The 22,858-nt window shown below is 43.3% G+C and overlaps 1 protein-coding gene across 2 annotated transcripts in view; it reads left to right on the forward strand.

The window, feature by feature from the left end:
* Positions 1 to 22,544, forward strand: part of BMPER (BMP binding endothelial regulator) — a 232,619-nt gene extending 210,075 nt beyond the window's left edge. For both annotated transcript variants that reach the window (XM_025200608.1, XM_014518624.2), the window contains 2 exons: positions 5,348 to 5,478; positions 22,105 to 22,544. In XM_025200608.1, coding sequence (XP_025056393.1) covers positions 5,348 to 5,478; positions 22,105 to 22,286 — 313 coding nt within the window. In that variant the 3' untranslated portion in view covers positions 22,287 to 22,544. The remainder of the gene's footprint in view (positions 1 to 5,347; positions 5,479 to 22,104) is intronic.
* The last annotated feature ends 314 nt before the right edge of the window (positions 22,545 to 22,858 follow it).

Raw genomic sequence — 22,858 nt, forward strand, 5'->3', positions numbered from 1 at the left:
CAGGTACTCCTCAAGCAGAGTAAAGGATGGCGGCTCTAAGATGTTTGAGCAACATGGTTTTAGCCAGGTGGCTTTAAGTTACGTTATAGCCTAGGGACTTGTGTTTTGTGTTGTTGTTATTGTTACACCGGTGGCTTGGGCGAGGCTATTAGGGGTTGGAGGAGGCCTCATAGGCACCCACAGTGGTGTGGGGGCCCTAACACCAGTAAGGGCACGGCGTACGGGGTGCATAGACCCCAGCCCCAGAGAGGGGGCACTATTGAGAAGCCCCAGTGTGGGCGTGGCGAGCCCCTGAGGAAGGGCATAGCCCTGCGGTAAACCTCGGACACGGGCGTAGCATTGCGGTAAACCCCGGAGAGAGGGGGTAGTAGTGCGGTGAGCCCCGGAGAAAGGGGGTAGCAGGGCGGTGGGCCCGAGAGACAGGCGGCTTGACCGAGAAGTCCCAGAGTGGGCACAGAAGGCCCCAGGAGAGGGGCGGCTTTACCCAGAAGGCCCCAGAGAGGGGCGGCTTTACCGAGAAGGCCCAGAGTGGGCACTGAGCGCCCCAGAAGAGGGGCGACATTATAGAGAAGGCTCAGTGTCGGCACAGAGAGCCCCAGGAAAGGGGCAGCATTAGAGAGAAGAGAGGGGCGGTATTCTTGAAAAGGCCCAGAGTGGGCACGGAGAGCCCCAGGAGGGGGCGGTAGTACTTAAGAAAGCCCCGGAGAGAGGGCGGCAGTACAGAAAAGGCCCTGGAGAGAGGGGCGTGAGAGTAGACCAAGAGACCGAACAATGTCTAGTCCAACTGCGAGGCTTGGGGCGTGGTATAAGGGGTGGCTGGAGCCACGTATAGCCCATAAGGCTAGGGTATCCGGGAAGCACCCATCATCCAGTGAGACCCACGGAGAGTTCAGGAAACCACGGGGACGGAGGTCCCAACGAACCGTGTCCAAGAGGGAGTAAGGCAGCCTCCCAAACTTATATAAACATCAAAGACGTGGCGAGCGAGAATCAGAGGGTGCCCTTGGACTGGCTTTGCTTGGGGAAGGGACCTTAAGGAAATCACGGCCCTCCTGGAGGACCCCCACCTGTGACACAGTTTAATTCCAAGGATATGTAGAATTTGGGTGAAACTGCTGTCTTCAAGCCTTAAGATATGTGCACATGAAGGGCTTCTCAGCATGTCATAATTTATTTTCTGGATTCACAGGAGGAATAAAGAAGCAGGGAGTGATGATAAAGATCAGAATTTTGCAAGCAGTCATTCATTCGAGTGAAGAAAAAAGAAAGTAGGTCACAGTAAAATTTAAAAAGGAAAATTAAAAAATATCAACTTCCCAAAGATTTTTAAGACTGGGTAGGTTCAGGACTTTTGTGTGCACAGAATCCACTGTTTAGTTAATTACAGTAAAAGCTGTGTTATCTGGCACTTTATTAACTGGCATGCTCTATTAACCAGCATGCCAACTGATGCGGCAAAAGCGAAACCAGAAGTCCCACCGTGGCACTTCTGGTTTTGCCGAGTCCCACTTTGCCGACTTTGGACCACTGCCTGGGGCAAAGCAGCTGTGTGGGGCCCCCTTCTCTGTCCCCTGGCACACTGATGCTGGGGACTGAAAGCCCTGGCACACCGGACACAGCGGGAGGGGCAGCAGCCCGAACAGGCAAAGACGCTTCTCAGGTAACCAGCATATTAGATTAACCGGCACTCCCCATTTCCCATGGATGCCAGATAACACAGCTTTTACTGTATTTAAATGTCCTCTGCCATCTCCTCTATGGGAATTTAGCCAGGTAGAAAGTAAGAATGTTAATGAAATATAAGAAGGAAATAGATTTTTCTAAAACTTTTAAGCATTTTGCAATGGCTATATTTCTGTCAGGAGCTTACCTCTAGAGAATAATCACCATTTTGCTTCTAGGAAGTTCTCTCATATTACTGTCCTCTGAATCAAGCAATGTGCCTGGCTGGTGTTCCCACCTGGGATCACTAGAGGGAAGCAGTGACTGCGAATCTGCTATGTAACAGACCAAACAATTTCTCCCTTGTGGCTTCTGAAGTTATTTTTAAAAAAATAAAATGTATTTTAGCATTAATTCATGAGTTCTACTAATAAATTAAATTGGAAAAATTGTTTTCATTTTAATGTTGGATTGTTAATTGATCTTTGCTGTTGCACAGTTTCCTTTACTTTCAATTTCTTTACTTACTTAAAATAAAATAATCATTGGCAATAAAAATTAACAAACACACTAGGCCCTACACCTTCAGTGTTTTGATGATTGCATCAGATCCAAGAGCTATTCCCAGGATTAAACACCTAAGGAAAGTGAAGTAAAAACATGAAGCTAATACATGTGAAATAAATCAGAAAATTTACACCAGTAGACTGCTTTACATCAGGAACATTTAATGCTACTTCTAAGAGGTTTGATTCTTTTAAAAGCAGGTCTTATTTGGGCAGAACTAGAAATGTAGATCGTGAACCAAACCTCTCCAGTGTCTGTGGGTGTTTGAAATTTGAGTTTTGGGTCTGGCTTATTTAGACCATTTATGCCTGGAGATTTCACTTTAAAGTTATAGAACTGATACTCTTTTCTCAGTAGCCAGAAACTGTTGGAGTAGGAAGCTCCTTAATTTTTATGCTGTCAAAGCTAGACAAAGTCACTTGAATTTTTGCATATTATTAGTCCTGAGGCAGAAACTGAGCAAACACATGACCAGCCTGCCACTGGAAACTATGATCCTTCCTACCTTGCTTCAGTGCCCTGGGTATCAATAATAATAAAATTGCAATAGAGAATAGCCAAAGTTAATGATAGACCTGGTTGGTCCAAGAGGCTAACAGGGTGACTAAGAGAGAATAAAACTCTTTCTTAATATGATACTGGATCTGCGGGGAATATAACTGATTCTCTCTGCAACAAGAATTTCCTACAGTAGCTCAGTAGGTATGTGCAGCATTGTAAACTGGGATGTATGCCTTACACATGATACGGGGAATATAAAACCATTTAGCTTTGATAGTACTTCTTGATGCAAGCACCATGTTGCTATGAGATATAAGCGAAGAATTGTAGGCATACTGTGGCAGGATGATATGCATCAGGGGAAACACATTTCATAAATCATATGAGAACCAAATTGGAGATGAACCTGTTCCCTCCTGTAAGCTTTTCAGCTGCGTTCAGACCAGACATTATGGAACAGATAGAGCAACAAATGCCATTCTGAAAAACATGAATGAACCTATAATGAAACCAAACAGGAAGCCAAATAATAAATACATTCAATAAAAGAAAGCATTCAAATGAGATCATTAGTCTTGCCCGTTATATGCCCATTATATTTAATGTAAACCAATTGCATTTATCCACATATGTGTTTATATTATCTCCTAGCTAGCTAGCTAGCTAGTTAGTTTTGCACATATATGGACATATGCATTATATATATTATAACATTATTTTTATATATATATATATATAATATATATGGGGGAAAGAGAGAGAATATATGGATATTATATTATATATATGGATAAATGCAATGCAATATCCATATATTTCTCTCTCACTGTCTCTCCATATATACACACACACACATATATATTTACACATACGTGTGTGTGTGTGTACATATATATAAATGTACGTGTGTATATGTATATATGTGTGTACCCACACCACACACACAAACACTATACGAAGGAACTTTCATCTAACAGTTCCACAAGTATTTTTGACATTATTGCTCTAGCTGTATTTTTGTTATAGTGAGTTTTTGGGTAATTTCATGCTTTGGTGATAGCAAGAGGTTATTTAAAGGTCATGAAAATGTCATAGGAACCATCCAACAGAAATGTCAAGTGCAAAAATAATAGAAAGTTACTGAAATGTTGGATGCCTCAGACAAGTTAAAACCCGCTGACAAGTTAAAAAAGCACTTCTAGTGGTACTCACACCTTGTCCATAGTTGTAAGGAATAATCTTGACATTTTTAGGTAAGCTTTCCAAGGACCTCTAAGCATTTTGCCAGGTGTTAAAGCTAAACAGTGCTCTTGAGTTGTCGATTGTAGGTGGTGTTTAGGTCCTTTTGGTCACTATATGTAGAGATCATCAACTCCTTAAGTGGATCTGGAACTAAATTTTGCAGATGTGGCCCATATCAATTGATTAATGAAACAAGGTATGATATATTTGCTCTGCATTTTTAAGAAGTACCTGGGTGCAAGCAGCTACTGTTGATTTGTAAGTCCTCTCCAAGAATCAGGTTCAAGCTCAGGTGCCTAAATATGAATATGATTTCCTTCAGAACAAGGGAAATGGATGTAAAAGCCTCAGTTATGACTTAAATCTTTCTCCTCCCCTGTGAGGGAACTCCTGGAAGGTTTGTGACTCTCGCATCCTTTATAAGGTATTAATTTTTCTTCTTAAGGGTAATGGGAAATGGTGACCGGTATATGGACCTCCACACCTGCAGACCAACACTTGCATGATTTGGTCCTAATAAAACAGTGGAGATATTTATGACCCGATTTTCAGAGATGGCCACGGTCATCCCCACAAACTCTCAACTGCCATTGACTTCATGTGAATATTTCAGCACTTCTGAAAGTTAGCCTTTTAATGTTTCCAGCACATTTTAATAATTTAGAGAAGACAAAAATTGCAGTTTACAAACCCATTGCCTTTTGCCAGTTTTTATAGTTCCAGCCTGTGCCAGATAGGCGTATATTCTTGATGAGCTAATTGTGAGTGGTGGCATACGCATTAGCAGTTTTACTTATTGCGGCGTTTGTGGTTAATCTGTTTTATTCAATGGAATAGGATGGTTGTATTACAAGTGACCTGGGTATTTTCAGAGCATATTAACTGCTCAGTTACTTCATGTCACGATTGCTCTTTTATAATTCTCTTAAAGTTCAGAATTCCTCCAGACATTGTTGCAATAAATATTCTTCTGTGGAATGAAAATGGAGCCTGTATCCTTTACTGAGACAAAAAAAAATTGTATTTGATACAAATTGTTTTTGCCTTGCCCCATAATTGCTGCTTGCAGCCCTTGATCCCCATGACATAACAAGTCTTGACTCTCATTTTGTGCTCTCTACTTTTTCCCAAATCTCCCATTGGTATAGTCAGGAGTTTTCAGCATATAGAATTTAGAATTTAGTAGAACACCAGAGATGAGATCAACCATATGGATTTGGGAGCTGAAAAGTTTTTAACTTGTTTGCTGTTTTAGTGTAAGCCTAGGTTTTTGCATCTTTAAACTTTATTATGTGATCGTAAAAAGAGATGGTTTCAAAAAATGATAACTACTTGTTAAACCGTTTATTGTTAATTTGTCGGCTGTATTTTGCAGGTCCTGTGTGACAGACATGTGTGAGTGTCCAGTTCACAAAAACTGCTACTGCGAGTCTTTCCTTGCCTATGCCCGGACCTGTCAGAGGGAAGGTATCAAAGTCCAATGGAAACCTGAGCAGAACTGTGCAGGTAAGCACCCTCTGATGGCTTCATTGCAATTTAGTGCATAGTTTGGAAGAAAGAAACTTGTAGCTCACAGTTATTTTGCTGGGGAAAAAAGAATAGAAATCAATAAATGGCTAACAGAATGGATTTTGCTGAACAGTGAGGCTGTATTCTTAGTAAGGAAGAAAGCACTTACCAGGAAACGTTTTTCAGCAAGTGAATCCTAGAAATGTTCCACTAAAAACACTATTACAAAACTCTCTTCCAGTCACCTCTGTTTTAGCCACAATGAGGAAAATGCTTACTGCTCTAGTTCAGAGATTGCAGACAATTACAGATAATGTTTCTATTCTTTTGTCCTCCTGCGAAAGTACAGATATTTCTCTGCCTACCTATTATTATTATAGCTAGATTGCAAGCAAAAGCACCTGTGGTAAGAATATACTGTGCTAATCTGCATTAATTTTGGTCACTGAGGCAAAGTTCCTATGTATTTAGTTTTGCATGAATTGCAAATAGTTCTAAGTAATTATTTCCACAGAAAGTGGTGTTGTGTGGTCATGGGCATTACAGATGACTGGTTGCCTTGATGATGGACCTGTTGCTTTAGGTCATTACATAAAGGCATTAGATTATCCTGAAATTTATTTAGATATATGTAAAACAATTTATGATAGCTTGAAAAGATGAGAGAAGGGCACTCTGTGCTGGATGAAGAGTTGTTATTCTGTGGTTCCCTCTGGTTATTGAATGACTGACTCATTGTCTCTCCTTTTGTCTTTAACTTCCTTTTAATAAAAGCAAACAGACACAAGAGGGCTGATTAATGGGATGGAATATATTTAATTAATTGCTCCTGAAAATTTTGAGTGCCTATTAGGGGTGTGCAAAGTGGGCCCTATTCAATTTGGATTTGGATTCGGCCTGAATCAGGGATAGTTATTCAATTCGTTGATTTGGATCACTGTCCCTGATTCGATTCGGCTGAATCCGAATCTGAAGATTTGATTCTGATTTGGAGAATCAGCTATTCGGACATAGACACAGCTTTAAAAGTTTTTGCTACGTATGTTGACGTACCAGTGCAGCTTGTGATCACTGCAATGCTGGGGCAGATGGAGCATTCCACACACGTGTGGGGGTGCCCTCCATGTGCTCGGCGGCGAACCCGGAAGTGGACTGGAAGTACTTCTGGTCCACTTCTGGGTCTGCCAGGGAGTGCATAGGCTCCCCCCCAGACCCAGGAGGCACGAGTCGCCGAGCTGGGGGGGCGCCCCCCTGCGCACTCCCCAGTTGACCCAGAAGTGGACTGGAAGAGATTCTGGTACACTTCCAGGTCTGCTGCCGAGCATGCTGGGAGCCCCCGCACTTCTGTGGGACACTCTATGCGCCCCAGCATCACAGCACTCATAAGCCCCTGCTACCTAGAGGTATGTAGAAAAAACATTTAAATCTGTCTCTACATCTGAATCTCTGAATCTTTCTGAATGTCTCCGAATTGATTCAGAGAGTTCCTATTTGATTCAGAGAGATTAAAGGATCCTCTGATTCAATTTGGATTGAGAGATTCGGCCACTGAATCAGGCAAAATCTCTGCTGAATTGAATCAGGGACCGAAGCTTCGCACAGCCCTAGTGCCTATATATGTGCTCCAAGGTGGGGCCAGGGGGGATATTTTAATTACACAGGCTCACAGGAGCATGAACTTAGCACCCTCACTGCCATTTTATCTATAAGATAAAGGGCCGACAGATGGACACAGATAGGTGAGGGACAAGGAGAAAGGAGGAGACAATGTTGTTCAGGCTGCTAGAGACCAGTCTCATCACAATAGCAAGTAGTAACCTAACCTATCATTTTCAACAGGAGTGCCTTAAGCTGTTGTCCTTCATTTGCTACAAATAGGAAACTAATACAAGCTTTCAACAACCACTTCCTGTCCTTGCAGTGGCAGGACATTAACAGTGCCCTTGTCCTCTTGCTTTGCCTACAGTAGGTTAAGGCATTCTTGCTGTTTTGGAGCAATATGCCTGGCACTTGTGTAGTGGGGTTGTTTGTGAAATTTTAAGAATATTGTGACAGCTGTAGGTGTTGTAGGGCTTGTTACCACTGCCCTGAGTTCATTTTCCTACAGGCGGTGACAGGGGGGATCTCTGCTTCAGATCACCTGGTCTGCCAGTAAATTGATCTTGTGTTTCTCTCCTGCCACGACTTTCATGAAATTATATTCCTAGGAGGCACTGGCCAAGGTGATTCTACCCGGTCTCAATCCCTGCTTTCTTCTGTGGGGCTCCAAACCTCTGCTTAGCCCAACCTGGCCTCTCCAGATGGTACTCAAAATTCTCTGCAGCCAGGTCGTAGTGCTCCCTGTTAGTCTATTATGGGCTGGCCTTGGCCTGTGCTCAGATATCCAAAAAAAGGACACCCCCCCCCCCAAACACCCCCAACTGCTCTCAGTCTCCTTGCCAGGCTCAGTCCATGTCCCCTTCACCTGGGGTCAGGCTCTCATATCCCAATCACAACAGAAAACAAATCAATTAGTCCAGTCGCTGTTCTGCATAGGCCTGCCCAGCTTATTCGTGAATATTCACAGTCCCAATAGGATCCGTACCATAAGCAGCAAGACTCTAACCTTGAACAGCATTTCCTCTGTCTTCTTCTCTGGATCCTCAGCTGACACTGCTCCAGCGATTATCAAAAGCCATGTGTGTGCAGGCCTCCGTCTGCCTCCTTCTCAGGGACATACCCACAGTGTTCCTCTGGCAAGTTTTGCAACCCATGCCTGCAGGGACGCTCAGCCTCTCCTGTCTCTGCATCTTGCAGGGAACTTACGCCCCTCTATCCCTTCTTTGAGGCCAGAAATACCTCTGAGCAGCCTCCCTCCAATCCTGAATGAGATGCTGCTCCAGAAGTGTGGTGAATGTTTCTCTTCCCTTCCGGTCTCCAGCTTTAATCCTGCCAACCCTCCATGCTTTGAGTGTTGCTTGTTTTCACTTTCCCTGTCTGTTGCTGCTGGCTGCTTTTCTTCTCCTGACCTCCCCTGCCCAGCATGTAAGGTACCTCGGGGCTTTTGTTTGCTCTCTCTCAATCCTTCACAATATGTTACACAAGGATTTGTATAGGCTAGTTTGGATAGGGATGATCCTGCCTTCAGCATGGGGGTGGACTAGATGACCTCTTGCAGTCTCTTCCAACCCTACTTTTAGAGTCAATGGACCAGAAGGGACCCATAAGATCATCGGGTCCAGTCCCCTGTCATAGTCCAGCAGTTAAAGAGCTCAGACTAGCTCAACAAGGTGCTATTCCAGCCTCCTCTTGACCACCTCCAAGGATGGCAACCGGACCACCTCTGCTGGGAGTGTGTTCCAAGTTCTAGTTACCCTTATGGAGAAATTCTTCCTTATGTCCAGCTTAAATCTTCCCTCTATTAGTTTGTGACCATTGGTCCTTGTCCTCCCAAGGGGTGCCTTCCTGAAGTTGCTCCCCCAGATCCTGGTGTTCCCCCCTAACATTTGTAAGCGGCTATCAAGTCAACTCACAGCCTCCTCTTACCCAGACTGAACAAGCCCAGCTCCTGGAGTCTCTCCCCATAGGGTCTATCCTCTAGGCCCCTAATCATGCAGGTGGCCCTTCTCTGCACCCTCTTGAGTTTAGCCACATCCTTCTTAAAGTGCAGCTCCCAAAACTGGGCACAGTACTCCAGTTGAGGCCTCACCAATGCTGAGTAGGGAGGGAGAAGCACCTCCTTGGATCTGTTGGCAACGCATCGGCTGATGCACATCAGCGTTCTATTTGCCCTGCTGGTGACTTCCTCACACTGTTGGCTCATATTCATCTTCTGGTCGATTGTGACCCCCAGGTCCCGGGCAGATCCTGTGCCAGCCTGTGGGCTACCACCTGTCCTATAGTTGTGGTGAAGGTTCTTCCTGCCCAAGTGAAGTACCCGACACGTTTCTCTGTTGAGCCTCATCTGATTCCGATCAGTCCATAGAACCAGTCTGTCAAGGTCATCCTGGCTTTTTACCCTGTCTTTTGGTATGACCACATTTCCCCACTGCTTGGTATCATCTGAAAACTTAATCATAGATCATTCCATCCCCTTATCCAAGTTGTTAATAAATATGTTAAAAGGCATGGGTCAAAGAACTGAACCGTGTGGGACACCACTGGAGACAGTCCTCCAGGATGAGGCCATCCCATTGATTAAAACTGTCCAGGGCCAGCCTCTAAGCTGGTTATCCACAAACCTCACTGTAGGCTGGTCCAGGTCAGCACCCTCCAGTTTGATTGAGAAAATTTCATGGGAGACAGAATCAAAGGCCTTACTGAAATCTAAGTAAAAGCTGTCTACCTTGTCCAGCTGGTTAATTACCTGGTCGTAAAAGGACACCAGGTTTGTCAGGTATGATCTACAAAGCCGTGCTGGTTTTTTCTTAATACCCTGTCAGTTGCAAGCATGTGGTTGATGGCCTCTTTAACAATTTTTTCAAAAGTTTTTCCAAGGACCGAAGTCAAACTGACCCGTCTATAGTTTGCAGGGTCATCCCTCCTCCCTTTCTTAAAGATGGGCACCATGTTGGCCCTCTTCCAGTTGTCTGGGACCACTCCTGAGTTCCACAACTTTTTCAAATATTTTTGCCAAGGGCCAGTTCTTTCAGGACTCTTGGATGTAGGTCATCTAGCCCAGAGGACTTGAAGACATCCAATTGTTCTAAGAGGACCCTTACCTGTTCAGGACTGATTTCATGTTGTCTATAGACTTCCCCATGTTCTCTGGGCCTCTAGATGGGTACTTAGCTCCTATTAGCCTTCTGGAATACAGATGTGAAGTATTCATTTAGGAGCTCAGCCTTTTCATGGGGGTCAACTGTGGGCTCTCCCTTCATATTCAGTAGGGGTCCCATCGTGGAGCTTGGTTTTTTTTTCCTTCTTGCTCCCCATGTACCTGTAGAAGGACTTTTTGTTGTCCTTTATATTGGATGCCAGCTTGATCTCCATGCCTGCCTCGGCTTTCCATATCTCATACCTGCAGACCCTGATTATATAAGTGAACTCTTCTCTGGTTGCTGAACCTTTTTCCCATTGATTATATGTGTCTTTTTTCTTTTTCAAAAGTTCTCTGATGTCCTGTTGAACCAAGTGGGTCTCTTGGCTACTTTCCCACTCTTTGATCGTGTGGGAATGACCTCTTTTTGGGCAGTGAGAATTGCCCTCTTGAAGAGGCAAAATTGCTCCTGAACTCCCAAATCATCCAGTTGCTGGTTCCAGAGGGCCTTTCTAACTGGCCTCCTGAGTTTGTCAAAGTCTGCCCTTCTGAAATTTAGGACTTCTGTTCTACTAATTAGGATCCTATCCTTCCAGTGGATGGTGAACCTAATCAGATCGTGATCTACCTCCAATCTTCAGCTCCCCTACCATGTCCTCTCCTTTAGTAAGCACTAAGTCCAGAGTGACTTTACTACTAGTTGGTCCTTTGACAACCTGTAACGGGATCAGGTCATTGATAGCTGCCAAGAAATTGGCTGACTGGCTGGAGCCGGCCAAATGGTCCTCCCAGCAGATGTCAGTGTAGTTGAAGTCACCCATGACAATCAGGTCTTTAGTTCTGGCTGCCTCAGTCAATTCCCTGGAGAATGCCTTATCATTCTCCTCTTGTTGCCCATGCTTCTGTCATTTTCATAAAGGCACCTGAGTTCCCGTCTGGTCACCTCAGTTTTTCTGTCACTATGTGAGTATCTTAGGATGTTGGTGCTTCAATGCCCTCTCCTGAGTCATTATGGGAAGAGGATTCATGTAAAACAGTGGAACCTCCTCCCTCTCCCCAGACCTGCCTAGTTTAAAGCCCTCTTCAGCAAGCCATTGATTCTTGTAGAAAAGAGCTTGCTCCCTCTATCTGTGAGGTGAATACCATCTCTTGTGTGTAGACCACTGCCATTGGACTGCATGCCAAGGTCAAGGAATCCGAAGCCTGTGTGGTGATACCATCTGCAAAGTCTTTGGTTGACATCTACAATGCACTCCTCCTTTTGTTGGGCTCAGGCCCTGACTGGGGGGATTGAGGAGAAGACCACTTGTGCTCCTAGTTCCTTGAGCTTTGCCTCCATTGTCTTGTAGTCACCCAGGGCTGTTTCTTGCCATATCGTTGCTGCCCACATGGACAAGGAGCATGGGGTAGTGGTCCGTAGGGTGGACCAGCTTAGGGGTCCTTTCCGTAACATCTTGGATCCTGGCTCCTAAAAGGCAGCAGACCTCTTGAGCAAGAAGGTCTGTATGGCAAATGGCTCCTTCTGTGCCCCGCAGGAGGGAGTCTCCCACGACAATCACCCTTTGTTGTTTCCTTGGTGGGGGCGGCTGTTCCTGTCTTGCTTGCAGTGCAGAGGACACAGATGCCCCATACATCAATGTTGTGATGGCTGCATAGCTATTGTGCAGGGCTATTGGTGGAGCAACTGATGTGCCACGTGGCTTCGGGCCTGAAGTGACCAACTTCCACTTGCCATTTGATGGGTCATCCTGCTCAAGCCTGTTCTTCTGCCTGGTTTTCCATGGTGTCCTTTTCTGGGTGCAGGGCCTGGCAGTACGCGTTGATCTCCATCACGTGCTCCCTGATAATACACAGCCTGTTCACCTCCTCCTGGAGCTCCCTCCCCTGGGCCTCCAGAATCGCCACCAGCAAGCAAATCTGAGAAGTGGGGTTGCCAGTGCCCCATGATTCCATGCTATGATTCCATGCAAGCTTCAATGAAAGGAGCTCCTTTAATAGGAGCTGTCCACACAAATATTTTTTTCACCATTTTTCTACTGTTTTGTTAAAATAGTCCCTGCAAGAACATTTTGAGGGGATTAGACATGTATCTTCCATTAACATTTAGAGAAGACACTTTTAAATGCTTTTTAAAAACTTAGCTGATCTCTAGAGATTCTGTATCCTTTCCCATTTGCAAAAATCTTTGAGCATATGGGTATTCTGTGTTTGAGCATGTACTCCTAAGTGATCTTTAGTTCATTATACGATATCAATAATTGACTGGTATTAGAGTGGCCCATTTTATATAGCAAATGGTATTGTCTGAGCAAGAGACTCATAAAAATAAAATGCCTCCATTATTATGCTTCTTATGGTAACAATAGCCAGGATCAAGATTTAAATCTCTGAATGGCTTTTTTTCAGCCCTACTGTTGCAAATATTTTGTCCTAATTAAGGATAAAAGTTTCTAAGTATGAAACAGTATATCTGTCATAAAAGTTTTGTATTCTGTGACTTTCATTTCCTGTTTGACATTTCATAGCCAGTGGGATATTTGGAAGGGTTGTGTTCTGATGGGAATGGAACACACTTATTAGTGAAGTCAGGTTTTAATTATTCTTTTGTGTGTTATAAAACATATGTTTTGTGTGCTTGCCAGCTCCTATACCCAGGCTGCTGTATGCTTAGCTCATTCTAATAATCTTTAGAATATTTGTGTTGTCCGGATTGCCAGCCAAATGGGATGCTCAGAAGGCTACATATACGTCCTCTTCTCTAGACTTTTTTTTTATCCTAACCAGAAAGTGTTACTCATTTACTCCTGTTACTCATTTTCCAAATATTGTAGCACATGCTCGCTCCTCTTTAAGTTTATAGTGCACATATGATATACACTGTCAATCAAGAGGAAGGTTCATAGAAGGTATTAGTGGGTGGAAGATTTGTTACAGAAGAAAAGTGCTGATTGATGGTAGGAACTGGCTGGTGAAACCAGTATAGAAGCCAAGAGTATTCAGAAAGAAGTGAGGGATTATATGAGAAACAGGGGAGTTGAGAAGAGAATGAGAAGCTATGAGGGTATTTATGGCAATTAGATGACATATGGGGTAAGAGAAAGAAAATCAGGATGGTTGGGGTATGAAGGAAGAAATAAATAAAAGGGACTCAATAAGAGAAGTTAGAGGTTTGCTGAGGGAGTGACTAAACTTGAGAGAAGAAATGAGAAAATGGGAAGGTGGTGGAAACAAGGGATGATAAAGAAAAAGATACGTTTAGAAAGCTGAGGAAGAAAAGGAAGCAGCTCAGGGTTGGGAAGCTAAAGGTTTGGGAAATGGGAAACAGTAAATTAATTTGGAGTCTTTGGAGGCTTGAAGACACACATTTCAGATTCAGAATTAGGGAAAGGAGGTAATTACATATGGAACGGGAGCTGTGACTGCTAAAAGGAAGGCAAGGCATGGTGTAGTCAGCTATTAAGAGGCGCTGCATGTAGTAGCATTTAGAAGGCCATTTAGTCCAGGTATTGGCTCCTTCTCACTTGCTTGTGTCAACATTCAGTGTTGTTATTAGCGGTGATTCCAGGTGTCATCATTCACATTGACATTCACTTTTCAGGTGTCTGATTTTGTTGTCCTGGTTTTCTCTCTTCTTCTGGAGAATTTATGTCCAAAATACAGATTGTTTTCAAATGATGGAGTTTTTTGTTGACATTTCTGCTATATTTTTTCTTGAAACTGTTTATTTGTTGTCTGTGAGATACTGAGGAAGGCATTTCTAGCTTTTAAATGAAAATCTGTGTGAAAGTAGAGTTATTAAAAACACCAACCTTCCCACCCCCTCAATATTGTTAAAGGGCTATTTTGATCCCCTCCTTTCCATTGACAGGGTTATCATGAAATTATGTCCAATATTTTAAGCAGAAGGTAGTAAAGAGAACTTAGAGGTTTGCTGAGGTTTGCTTGCTCTCCCCCAAACTGGGGGCGGGGGAGAGAGATGAGAAATGATGCCCAGATTATAAATCCTGGAAACACTAGAAATACCAGAACCTGTGCAGCAGGGATAGAAAAAGTAGCACACTGCAATCTTATAGAACTCCTGCTTCAGAAAGGACTGGAGATTTGAGAATGCAGAAGAGCTACTTGAGTCCAATTTAAGACAGACAGCTATTTGAAATCCCTCAAACTCTGTATTAGACATCAAATTTTGTTATATTTTAGTAAAAAATGCCATGTAACAGCTGAAAACAAAATATGCCTACTGTAATGGAATTGTGGTTCATGATTAGGATTCAAAAATAATAATACATGTTCTAGAAGAGTGGAAACAATTCTATTGGACTGTTGTGAAAGCTGTTTTATCAATAAATATTATCCATATTTATTAATAATTTATTCATAAATTAATTAAATTACCCTCACCAGCATGCAATTTCTTAAACAGAATTTGGACCCCAAAATTAAATCAAAAGATGTTTTCTTTGTGTATGTGGTAATGAGTCACTGCTACAATCCATAGGAAGTCTACCTCCATTTTATACTTTGAGTGGGTTTTTTTTAATGCTTGGTAAAGAAAAAAATCAAATAACATTTTCCCCCGATACACACAATTTCAATATTTAGAATGTCGAAGCAAATATCAGCTATTTTCTTTTCAGTTTTCCACTTGCAGAGTAATAACCTTTTATTCCACCATGGACAGCAACAGAAAATATGACAGTGATATCTACTATCTTCTGTTATTTGAAGGAAATATATATATGTTTTGACTCGATGAAAGCGTCATTTTCTAACAAGCAGAAAACCATCAATTCCTGCCAGGTAGAACAGTTCCAGCAAATTAGCGGTGCCAGCATTGCCTAGAGTTTAGTCTGCTCTCAGTTACTCTACGGAAAAAATGGCCCCTGGTTGGGGAGTGGAATGGTAGCCTGGGGCCACTTTTTTTTTCCTAACACATAGGGTGTGGCACCAAATGGAGTCTTCAGTTGGACCTGAAGATGTGGACATTACCGCAATAAAACTTTGTAAAACAAATTACTTAGGCTATGGACAGAAATTACACATGAACCAGTATAAGTAATTGAAAACTGGTTCAAATCTGTAACACAGTAGATGTTAAGTTTACATAAGCTGCTTTCAAGATGGCCAAAACCAGTTTAAGATAAGCCTGGATGAATATAGTACTAGACTTAACTGATTTAGGTTAAATCGGTTTATTGAACTTCTGTCCCAGATCCCCTCCAGATTCAAGTTAACTCACCCCCAGCATCCCAGGATGGTTTGCACCTCCCCAGTAAACCCTCCCCTCATAGGGTAGGTGGGCTAGCCTTAGCTCAAGCTGTTTGCTCCAGTGCAGCAGGGAGGCATGGTCTAGTACTCCTTAGTTTCTAGCCTGGGTCACTGCAGGCATGTGGCTGCATTTTTGGAACCAAAAGTGAATGTCTGTTCACTTGCTTTTTGGTTCAATCTATGCAGCTTAGACTAACCTATGAAGATTGAATCGATTTAGCCTCAGGATTTTTGACTGTTTGTACTTACTATTAGAATTTTAAAACTTAAACGTATACAGTTTTCTGTATCAAACATTCATACCTTTAGAGCTACATTTTAGAGTAACAATATAAGGTCTCAGTTTTTAGAGGTGCCCAATTTAAGGCCTCAAGCACACATTACATTTATGTTGCAATTAATGTGTTAACCACACTATTATTAGCAACATGCCAAATGTTTATTGAATTTATGGTGCCATAAAATGGCAGACCAGCCACAAAGATGCTCTGCATAAAATGGAATATGAACTTGCCCTGGTACCATTGCCGACAAGCAGGCTGCTCTGGTTCTGCTATTGACAATCAGTGTTTATCAGAATCAGGATGCAGGCTCAGCAAGTTTGCTGCTAGGCAATGCATCAAACCAGCCAGGTTGCAGCAAGCACTGGGAGGTTCATCATGACCAGTCACTTCAAAGTGCCTATTATTGGATCCTAGCTCCAGGCAGCCCCAAGTCTTGAACTAGCCTGTCCCTGTTTGGGGCTGGGGCTGACAATCAAGCTGCTTCTCAGCTCTGGGTCTCAAACCAGCCCAGTGGTGTTCAGGGCTGAGACTGACAATTAGCTATTTGTTAGATCCGAGCTCAGAGAGTCCCAATATTGGGGCTCCCCCTGCCTGATCCCTAGGGAATGGTCTGGGGACAACCCTGTTTCATGATTGGGTTCTGAGGAATTTTATGCTTCATCTCAAATAATGTGCATCCTGGAGGATGCACAATGTTTGGGATGGGGCAGAAAATTCCAGAAATCCCAATGTTTCCATTGTTTTAACATATGCCAGGGCCTAAGGCACCTTAATGGGAACCTGTTTATCAGAGGGTAGGCACTTCTAGAAAACAAAGCCCTTCTAAGGTGACTCAGACTGAGCATCCAGAATCACTGGTCACTTTTGCCATTCTCTCTGACTTTCTAGCACGGTGCTTTAACTACCGTGCCACAGGTTAGACATTACCTAGTCACTTTTTCAGTGTTCCTTTTTAAGCTGACCCCTGGGCAGCTGAAAGAGGGAGTTATCTAGAGTCAGGAGGAAGAGAGCAAAGTACAAAGGTGCACAACTCAGTGGGTGTGTCTACACAAGATGCTACTGTGCATTTATTTAGTACTTGTATTAACAAGTACTAAGTAAATGTACAGTAAACGGAGTTCTCTGCATGTCTCTCCTTCTAATTTATCCAATTTATATTAATTAGAAGATGCAGTAGTTAGACCACTATACTGGGAAGTAAAAGATGTAGGTTCATACCCAAAGGACAGCTAGAATCTAAGTTTTCTACTTCCTAGGGGAGTGACCTAACCACTAGACTATTAAGTTGAAATATGAGAGGGCCCTCCTCTTCTTTGCCAGGCCACAATTTTGGGACTTATACTTAGGTACATGTGTACAGAGCCATGAACCTGCCCAGCCAGAGCATAGCTTACAGCACATGGAATAGGATTGCAAACTGCTTAAGTACCAAAACTGGGAGTTACATGGCTGGGTAACTGCCATATGGGAGTATAAAATGAAATAGGATTCTGACCCATGTGTTAGTGACCAGAGAGCCAGATAAGTCTTGGCAGCCTTTTCAGGATGTCATAGACTTTGGCTCCAAATAGGTGGTGCACACGTTGACAGACAGATGTGTCTGCGCACCACAAAAGGAAGTCTCCAGCTGCCATCATTCATTGTCTCCTTCCTTTAGAATGGTGGGCAGGCCTCTCACACCTGGTGGGGAACATGGGTCCTCTTCTCTGGCCATTGTAATCTGTTCTTCTGCTCTTGGCCCAGGTCTGCAAAGTGGTTCTTGAGCGTGCTGGATAGGGGATCTAGGAACAGGGTGAAATACTGTCTACATTGTGAGGTGGGCAGCAGTCAGTTTTTTCCATATGGTGTAACTGGTTCTTCCCCCTGGCCGTTGTAGGCCTCTTGTATTAGCTACCTTCCTCCACTTTGGACATTTCTTTCTGCTTCATTGATTTGATGAAGTTCTTATGTTCCTCTACACTTCACAGTCAATATACTGTGAAGTCAATATACTGTGGAGTCAGAAGCGGACTGGCCAAGTTCGCCAATGACACCAAACTTTGGGGCAAAGCATCCACACCAGAAGACAGGCGGGTGATCCAGGCTGACCTGGACAGGCACAGCAAGTGGGCGGATGAGACTCTGATGGTGTTCAGCGCTGATAAATGCAAGGTTCTCCACCTTGGGAAGAAAAACCCGCAACATCCTTATAGGCTCAGCAGTGCTATGTTGGCTAGCACTATGCAAGAAAGAGACTTGGGGGTCATCATTGACCACAAGATGAACATGAGCCTGCAATGTGATGCTGCGGCTAGTAAAGCGACCAAAACGCTGGCTTGCATCCATAGATGCTTCTCAAGCAAATCCTGGGACGTCATTCTCGCCTTGCACTCAGCCTTAGTGAGGCCGCAGCTGGAGTACTGCGTCCAGTTTTGGGCTCCACAATTCAAAAAGGATGTGGAGCAGCTTGAGGGAGTCCAGAGAAGGGCCACCCGACTGATCAGAGGTCAGGGAAGCAGACCCTATGACGACAGGCTGAGAGCCCTGGGGCTCTTTAGCCTGGAAAAGCACAGGCTCAGGGGTGATCTGATGGCCACCTATAAGTTTATCAGGGGTGACCACCAGTATCTGGGGGAACATTTGTTCACCAGAGCGCCCCTATGGATGATGACTAGGTCGAATGGTCATAAACTACTTCAAGACCGTTTCAGGCTGGACATAAGGAAGAATTTCTTTACTGTCCGAGCCCCCAAGGTCTGGAACAGCCTGCCACCAGAGGTGGTTCAAGCGCCTACATTGAACACCTTCAAGAGCAAACTGGATGCTTATCTTGCTGGGATCCTATGACCCCAGCTGACTTCCTGCCCTTTGGGCAGGGGGCTGGACTCTTCTGAGGTCCCTTCCAGCCCTAATGTCTATGAAATCTATGAAATACCTATTTTAGCAGCCCCTTGCTCACTTACATGCTTCCGTCATGAATCCAGAAATGGGTGGAATCTGATTATTTAGTACCTTCCCTTGCAGCAAGGCAGCTCATCAAGTCAAATCTGGACCTGGGTGGAGGTCAAGTTCCTTGTTTGAGCAAATGCCCCACAGGTGCAGGCAGGTGCTACCTGAAGAGTTGGCAGCAGCACTGGCAAGGCGTTATTTTTCAAACACTGTGGGGTCTTCCTTGTACAATACCCGTAACAGCACAGAAAACCCACCTGTCTGCCTGTCTTTGCTAGTGAAGTCAGCTAGCTATCTTCCTTCATTCCTCAACTGCTTTTATCACTTCAGCCAATAGCAACCTATATACTTATGAAGGCCTATATGTTTATGAAGGACTCGCACATAGCCTAAGTGACTCAAACCTTTCCACTTCACTTTGTTTAATCAGTGGTCTAATGGAAATACTGTACCATATTTTCTCACATATAACCCTTACCTTTTCCTACAAAACCAGCTGGGGAAAAATGGAGCATGTATTGTATGTGAGGAAATGGGCTCCCCAAAGGTCCAAAAATTTGGTAGGGAGAGGGGAGTTAGAGTAGTGGTAATGTTAATTGCTGCAGCTCCAGGAACCATGGCAATTAACACTGCCACTGCTTTCTTCCCTTCTTTCTCACTTACCCCCCACCACCAAATTTCCTCTGGGGAGCCCCTCCCCAAAATTGCATGCCAGATACCAGAGTGCTGGGTCCTACCCTGGGTACTGATTTTAGAGTCATGTGTTGGGGTGGGCCTGGTACTAGTTCAGGACTGCTGTTTGGGACACATGAGTCCAAGCTGTCCAAGTTCAGAAACTGCACTTGGCTTCAGAGCCAGCATGGGGTCCTGGACTCACCATGTGAACCCAGCATTGGCATACTGCACCAAAGTCATGTGGCAGGGCCCAATCCTGCACAACATGGCAGGTTGTGATCCGCAATGCTGGTGCTGGGACTGCACAGTGAGTCTGAGACCCCACACTAAATCTGAAGGCACATGCCAAGTCTGACTCAGCTCTCAGCCCCAGAGCCAGTACATAGTCCTGGACTTGGCATGCCAGGACCCTTGATGCATGGCCCCACTGTGTGGCCTCAGTGCCTTTGGACCAGAGGTGTGCAGGCTTAGGACCAGTGCATAGCCCCGCCATGTCGCCCCCAGTCTCAGAGACCCCAGACCATAATCACTTACCTGTACACCAAGGTAATTCCTTTTGTTTTTTCCCCCCTTCTTGAGGCCTTCCAAAAATAGGATGTGTACTATATACAGGGGCATGCTATATGCAAAAATATGGCACTCTACTGCTGTGACTTCAGAAACCCTGTTTGAGTTCACACACTAGCAAACTATTCTAAAGGGCATTCTAGCTCAGTCTGCAGTCAGACCTAGATTTCAAACAAACCAAAAACAGCAAACTAGCACAAGAGTCCAACAGGAATTTTCCTAGTGTCAGAAAGTTTCCCTTTCTCCTTACCATCTCCCTGCAGAGTTGCTTTAGTGGCAACAAAGAAAAATTACCCAAGATAAACTCACTGAGTATCTAAATCCTCTCAGCTGTGTAAGTCTCTCAAGTGTATAGGTTTCTGCATCCACAGTACATCCATGTTAAAAATTTCATATGCTCAAAAATCAGGTAATGGAAAATGTCCTTGTGGTTACATTAATTTGTTCTAGTTGTAATGTAAGGTCAGTTCCTTGATAGTGTAAGCATACCACCTCTGAAATCCCTGCAGTGACTAAGAATGCCTTTGTCATTTCACTTCTTTCCTTTCGTTTTTACATTGCTTTGTCAGATGGCAGGTGGGAACTGTAAAATATATAGCATGTGAAACTTGACTGAATTGACATTGCTATGGTGATCTTTTTATGCCAGTTCAAGATCAATCAACACCTTAGGTTTTTGATTTCTGTGTTTAAGCTTCAACCTTAATGGTACAGTTATAAAAACTTCTGCATTTTAATAAGAGCATTTCTGCCTACTGAATTTCTGAATAAGAGTAGCTGTGTAATAATTCTCAGCCTCGTATGTACAGCAAATGGCACTGCTTTATTTGTAACAGAAGCTCTTTGCAGGAAGTCTGGGTGGACCTTTAATCTCTCACAAAATGGAAGACCTCTTTTAAGTTCAACCACTTAACTCTAAATAGCAAGAGCTGATTCTAGGTGTTGGTGAGATCTGAGTCTTTAATTCACTATTGAGCTATGCATTATTCTTCATGCTGAAATAGTGGTATATAACACATTAAGAGTTTAAGTATTGATCTGGCACTGTTATAAGGCTCTAACATAAACTCTCAATGGCCATTTATGCTCAAGATCCATAAACTGTCAACTACACAAATCAACTAAAAAGAACACATGCTGGAATAATTTCAAATCCACACGCTCTGTGATTCTTTGATAGAATAGTATATAACCTCAAAATCCTTGGAGGTTTTTTTACAGCATACAATGTTGCTGATAAACCAACACTATTGCCTTGTTTGTGTATAATATACAGCACTGCTAGTGCAATTTTGAGGTATCTGAGAGTCAGAAGATGTGCTGTTTTTATTTTTGTCATTTAATTTTTATATGAACTTTAGCAAGTCATTTCCCATTTTTTCCCCTTTTTATTCCATCTGAAAAGTAGAGACGATAATATTGACATGCCTCTGTAAAATGCTTCAGAAATCTTAGATGAAAAGGTATCATATCAAATATATGATCAAAGCAGAGTTTACAGTACAAAATCTGAATCTGATTCTAGATTAGTGCTTTCATTGCCATAGCAAAGGGGAGGGGGTGAGCAGGGCGACCACCCCGGGTGCCAAAGTGAAGGGGTACCAACAAGCACTGCCCAGCCAGGGTGGGGTGTGGGACACAGCCGTGAGCAACTCATCTGGAGGGGTAACAGGGGAAGGCATCTCCCGCATCTGTGTGCACTCCTGGGCAAGCATGGAGGTGAGTGTGCCCCCTGCATCTGTGCGTAGGGCGAGGATGGGCTGCTGCTGAGGGGTTTGCCCTGGACACCAAACTTCATTGCTATGGCACTGAGCACTTTCCCAGTATTTGGAGGTACTTTGGATGCAAGATTTTTGTTTCAGCACTTAATACAGAGAAAGAGACATGGTTGTGCTATTAGGCTCTGACCTGGAATGCTCAAATTCAGGATTCAGGATTGTTTCAGTATTGGATTTTTATTCATGTATATCTCTAGTATAAAGCAGTGTTGCTTTTAATATAGTGGAATCTCTTCATAAAGCACTATTTATGTAATTGTTTTTAATACTATAGCTTGCCATTAAATATCTGCAGTTGAAAATATGCGAATAGACATGTCATGGTTAAATCCAGACATGGACTTTGTATTAGTAACATTGTGTGTTTCTTTAACTTGTCTTTCAGCAACCCAGTGCAAGCATGGCGCAGTTTATGACACCTGTGGCCCTGGATGTGTCAAAACATGTGACAACTGGAATGAGATTGGTCCATGCAACAAGCTGTGTGTTGCAGGTTGCCACTGCCCAGCAAATCTAGTGCTTCTCAAAGGAAGATGCATCAAGCCAGTCCTCTGTCCACAACGGTGACGTTAGTTTTATCTTCAAGGACTGTAATAATGGTGTCTTTGATACCTTTGAAACTCACAGCCAATGAAGGACTGCAATGTTTGTATGCAGATTCTGCAAAGTACACGCACCTTCACAAAATGTGCATGTGTGTGTGTCTGTGTATTTATATGTGTCTATATACACACATGAGCATGTATAAAGATAAATAAGAATATACTGTGTGTACATAGATGTACATATCTATACACAAGTACACAATATATATAAATACAAGACACGTATTTATATATATATATATATATATATATATGTACTTACACACAAATATACACAATTTATATATACCATAGAAGGATGAATTATTATATGTATATTTTTTGCTATAAAATTTATGTATTATTATTTCTAGGACTCTAATCTATAAGCCGTTTGAGTCATTGTATAAATAAACCAGGTGTTTTTAATATAATATAATGGCATGAAAATCTATTGAATGACTTCGCCATTGCATAAGCTTGTAGTTTCCAAGGAAACTTTTCTAGGGCCATAGCATTGCCAGACTGGATTAGTTTCAACAGAGACCTTGGATT

The sequence above is a fragment of the Alligator sinensis genome, unplaced genomic scaffold, assembly GCF_000455745.1.
Source record: "Alligator sinensis unplaced genomic scaffold, ASM45574v1 scaffold86_1, whole genome shotgun sequence".
Classification (NCBI taxonomy): Eukaryota; Metazoa; Chordata; order Crocodylia; family Alligatoridae; genus Alligator; species Alligator sinensis.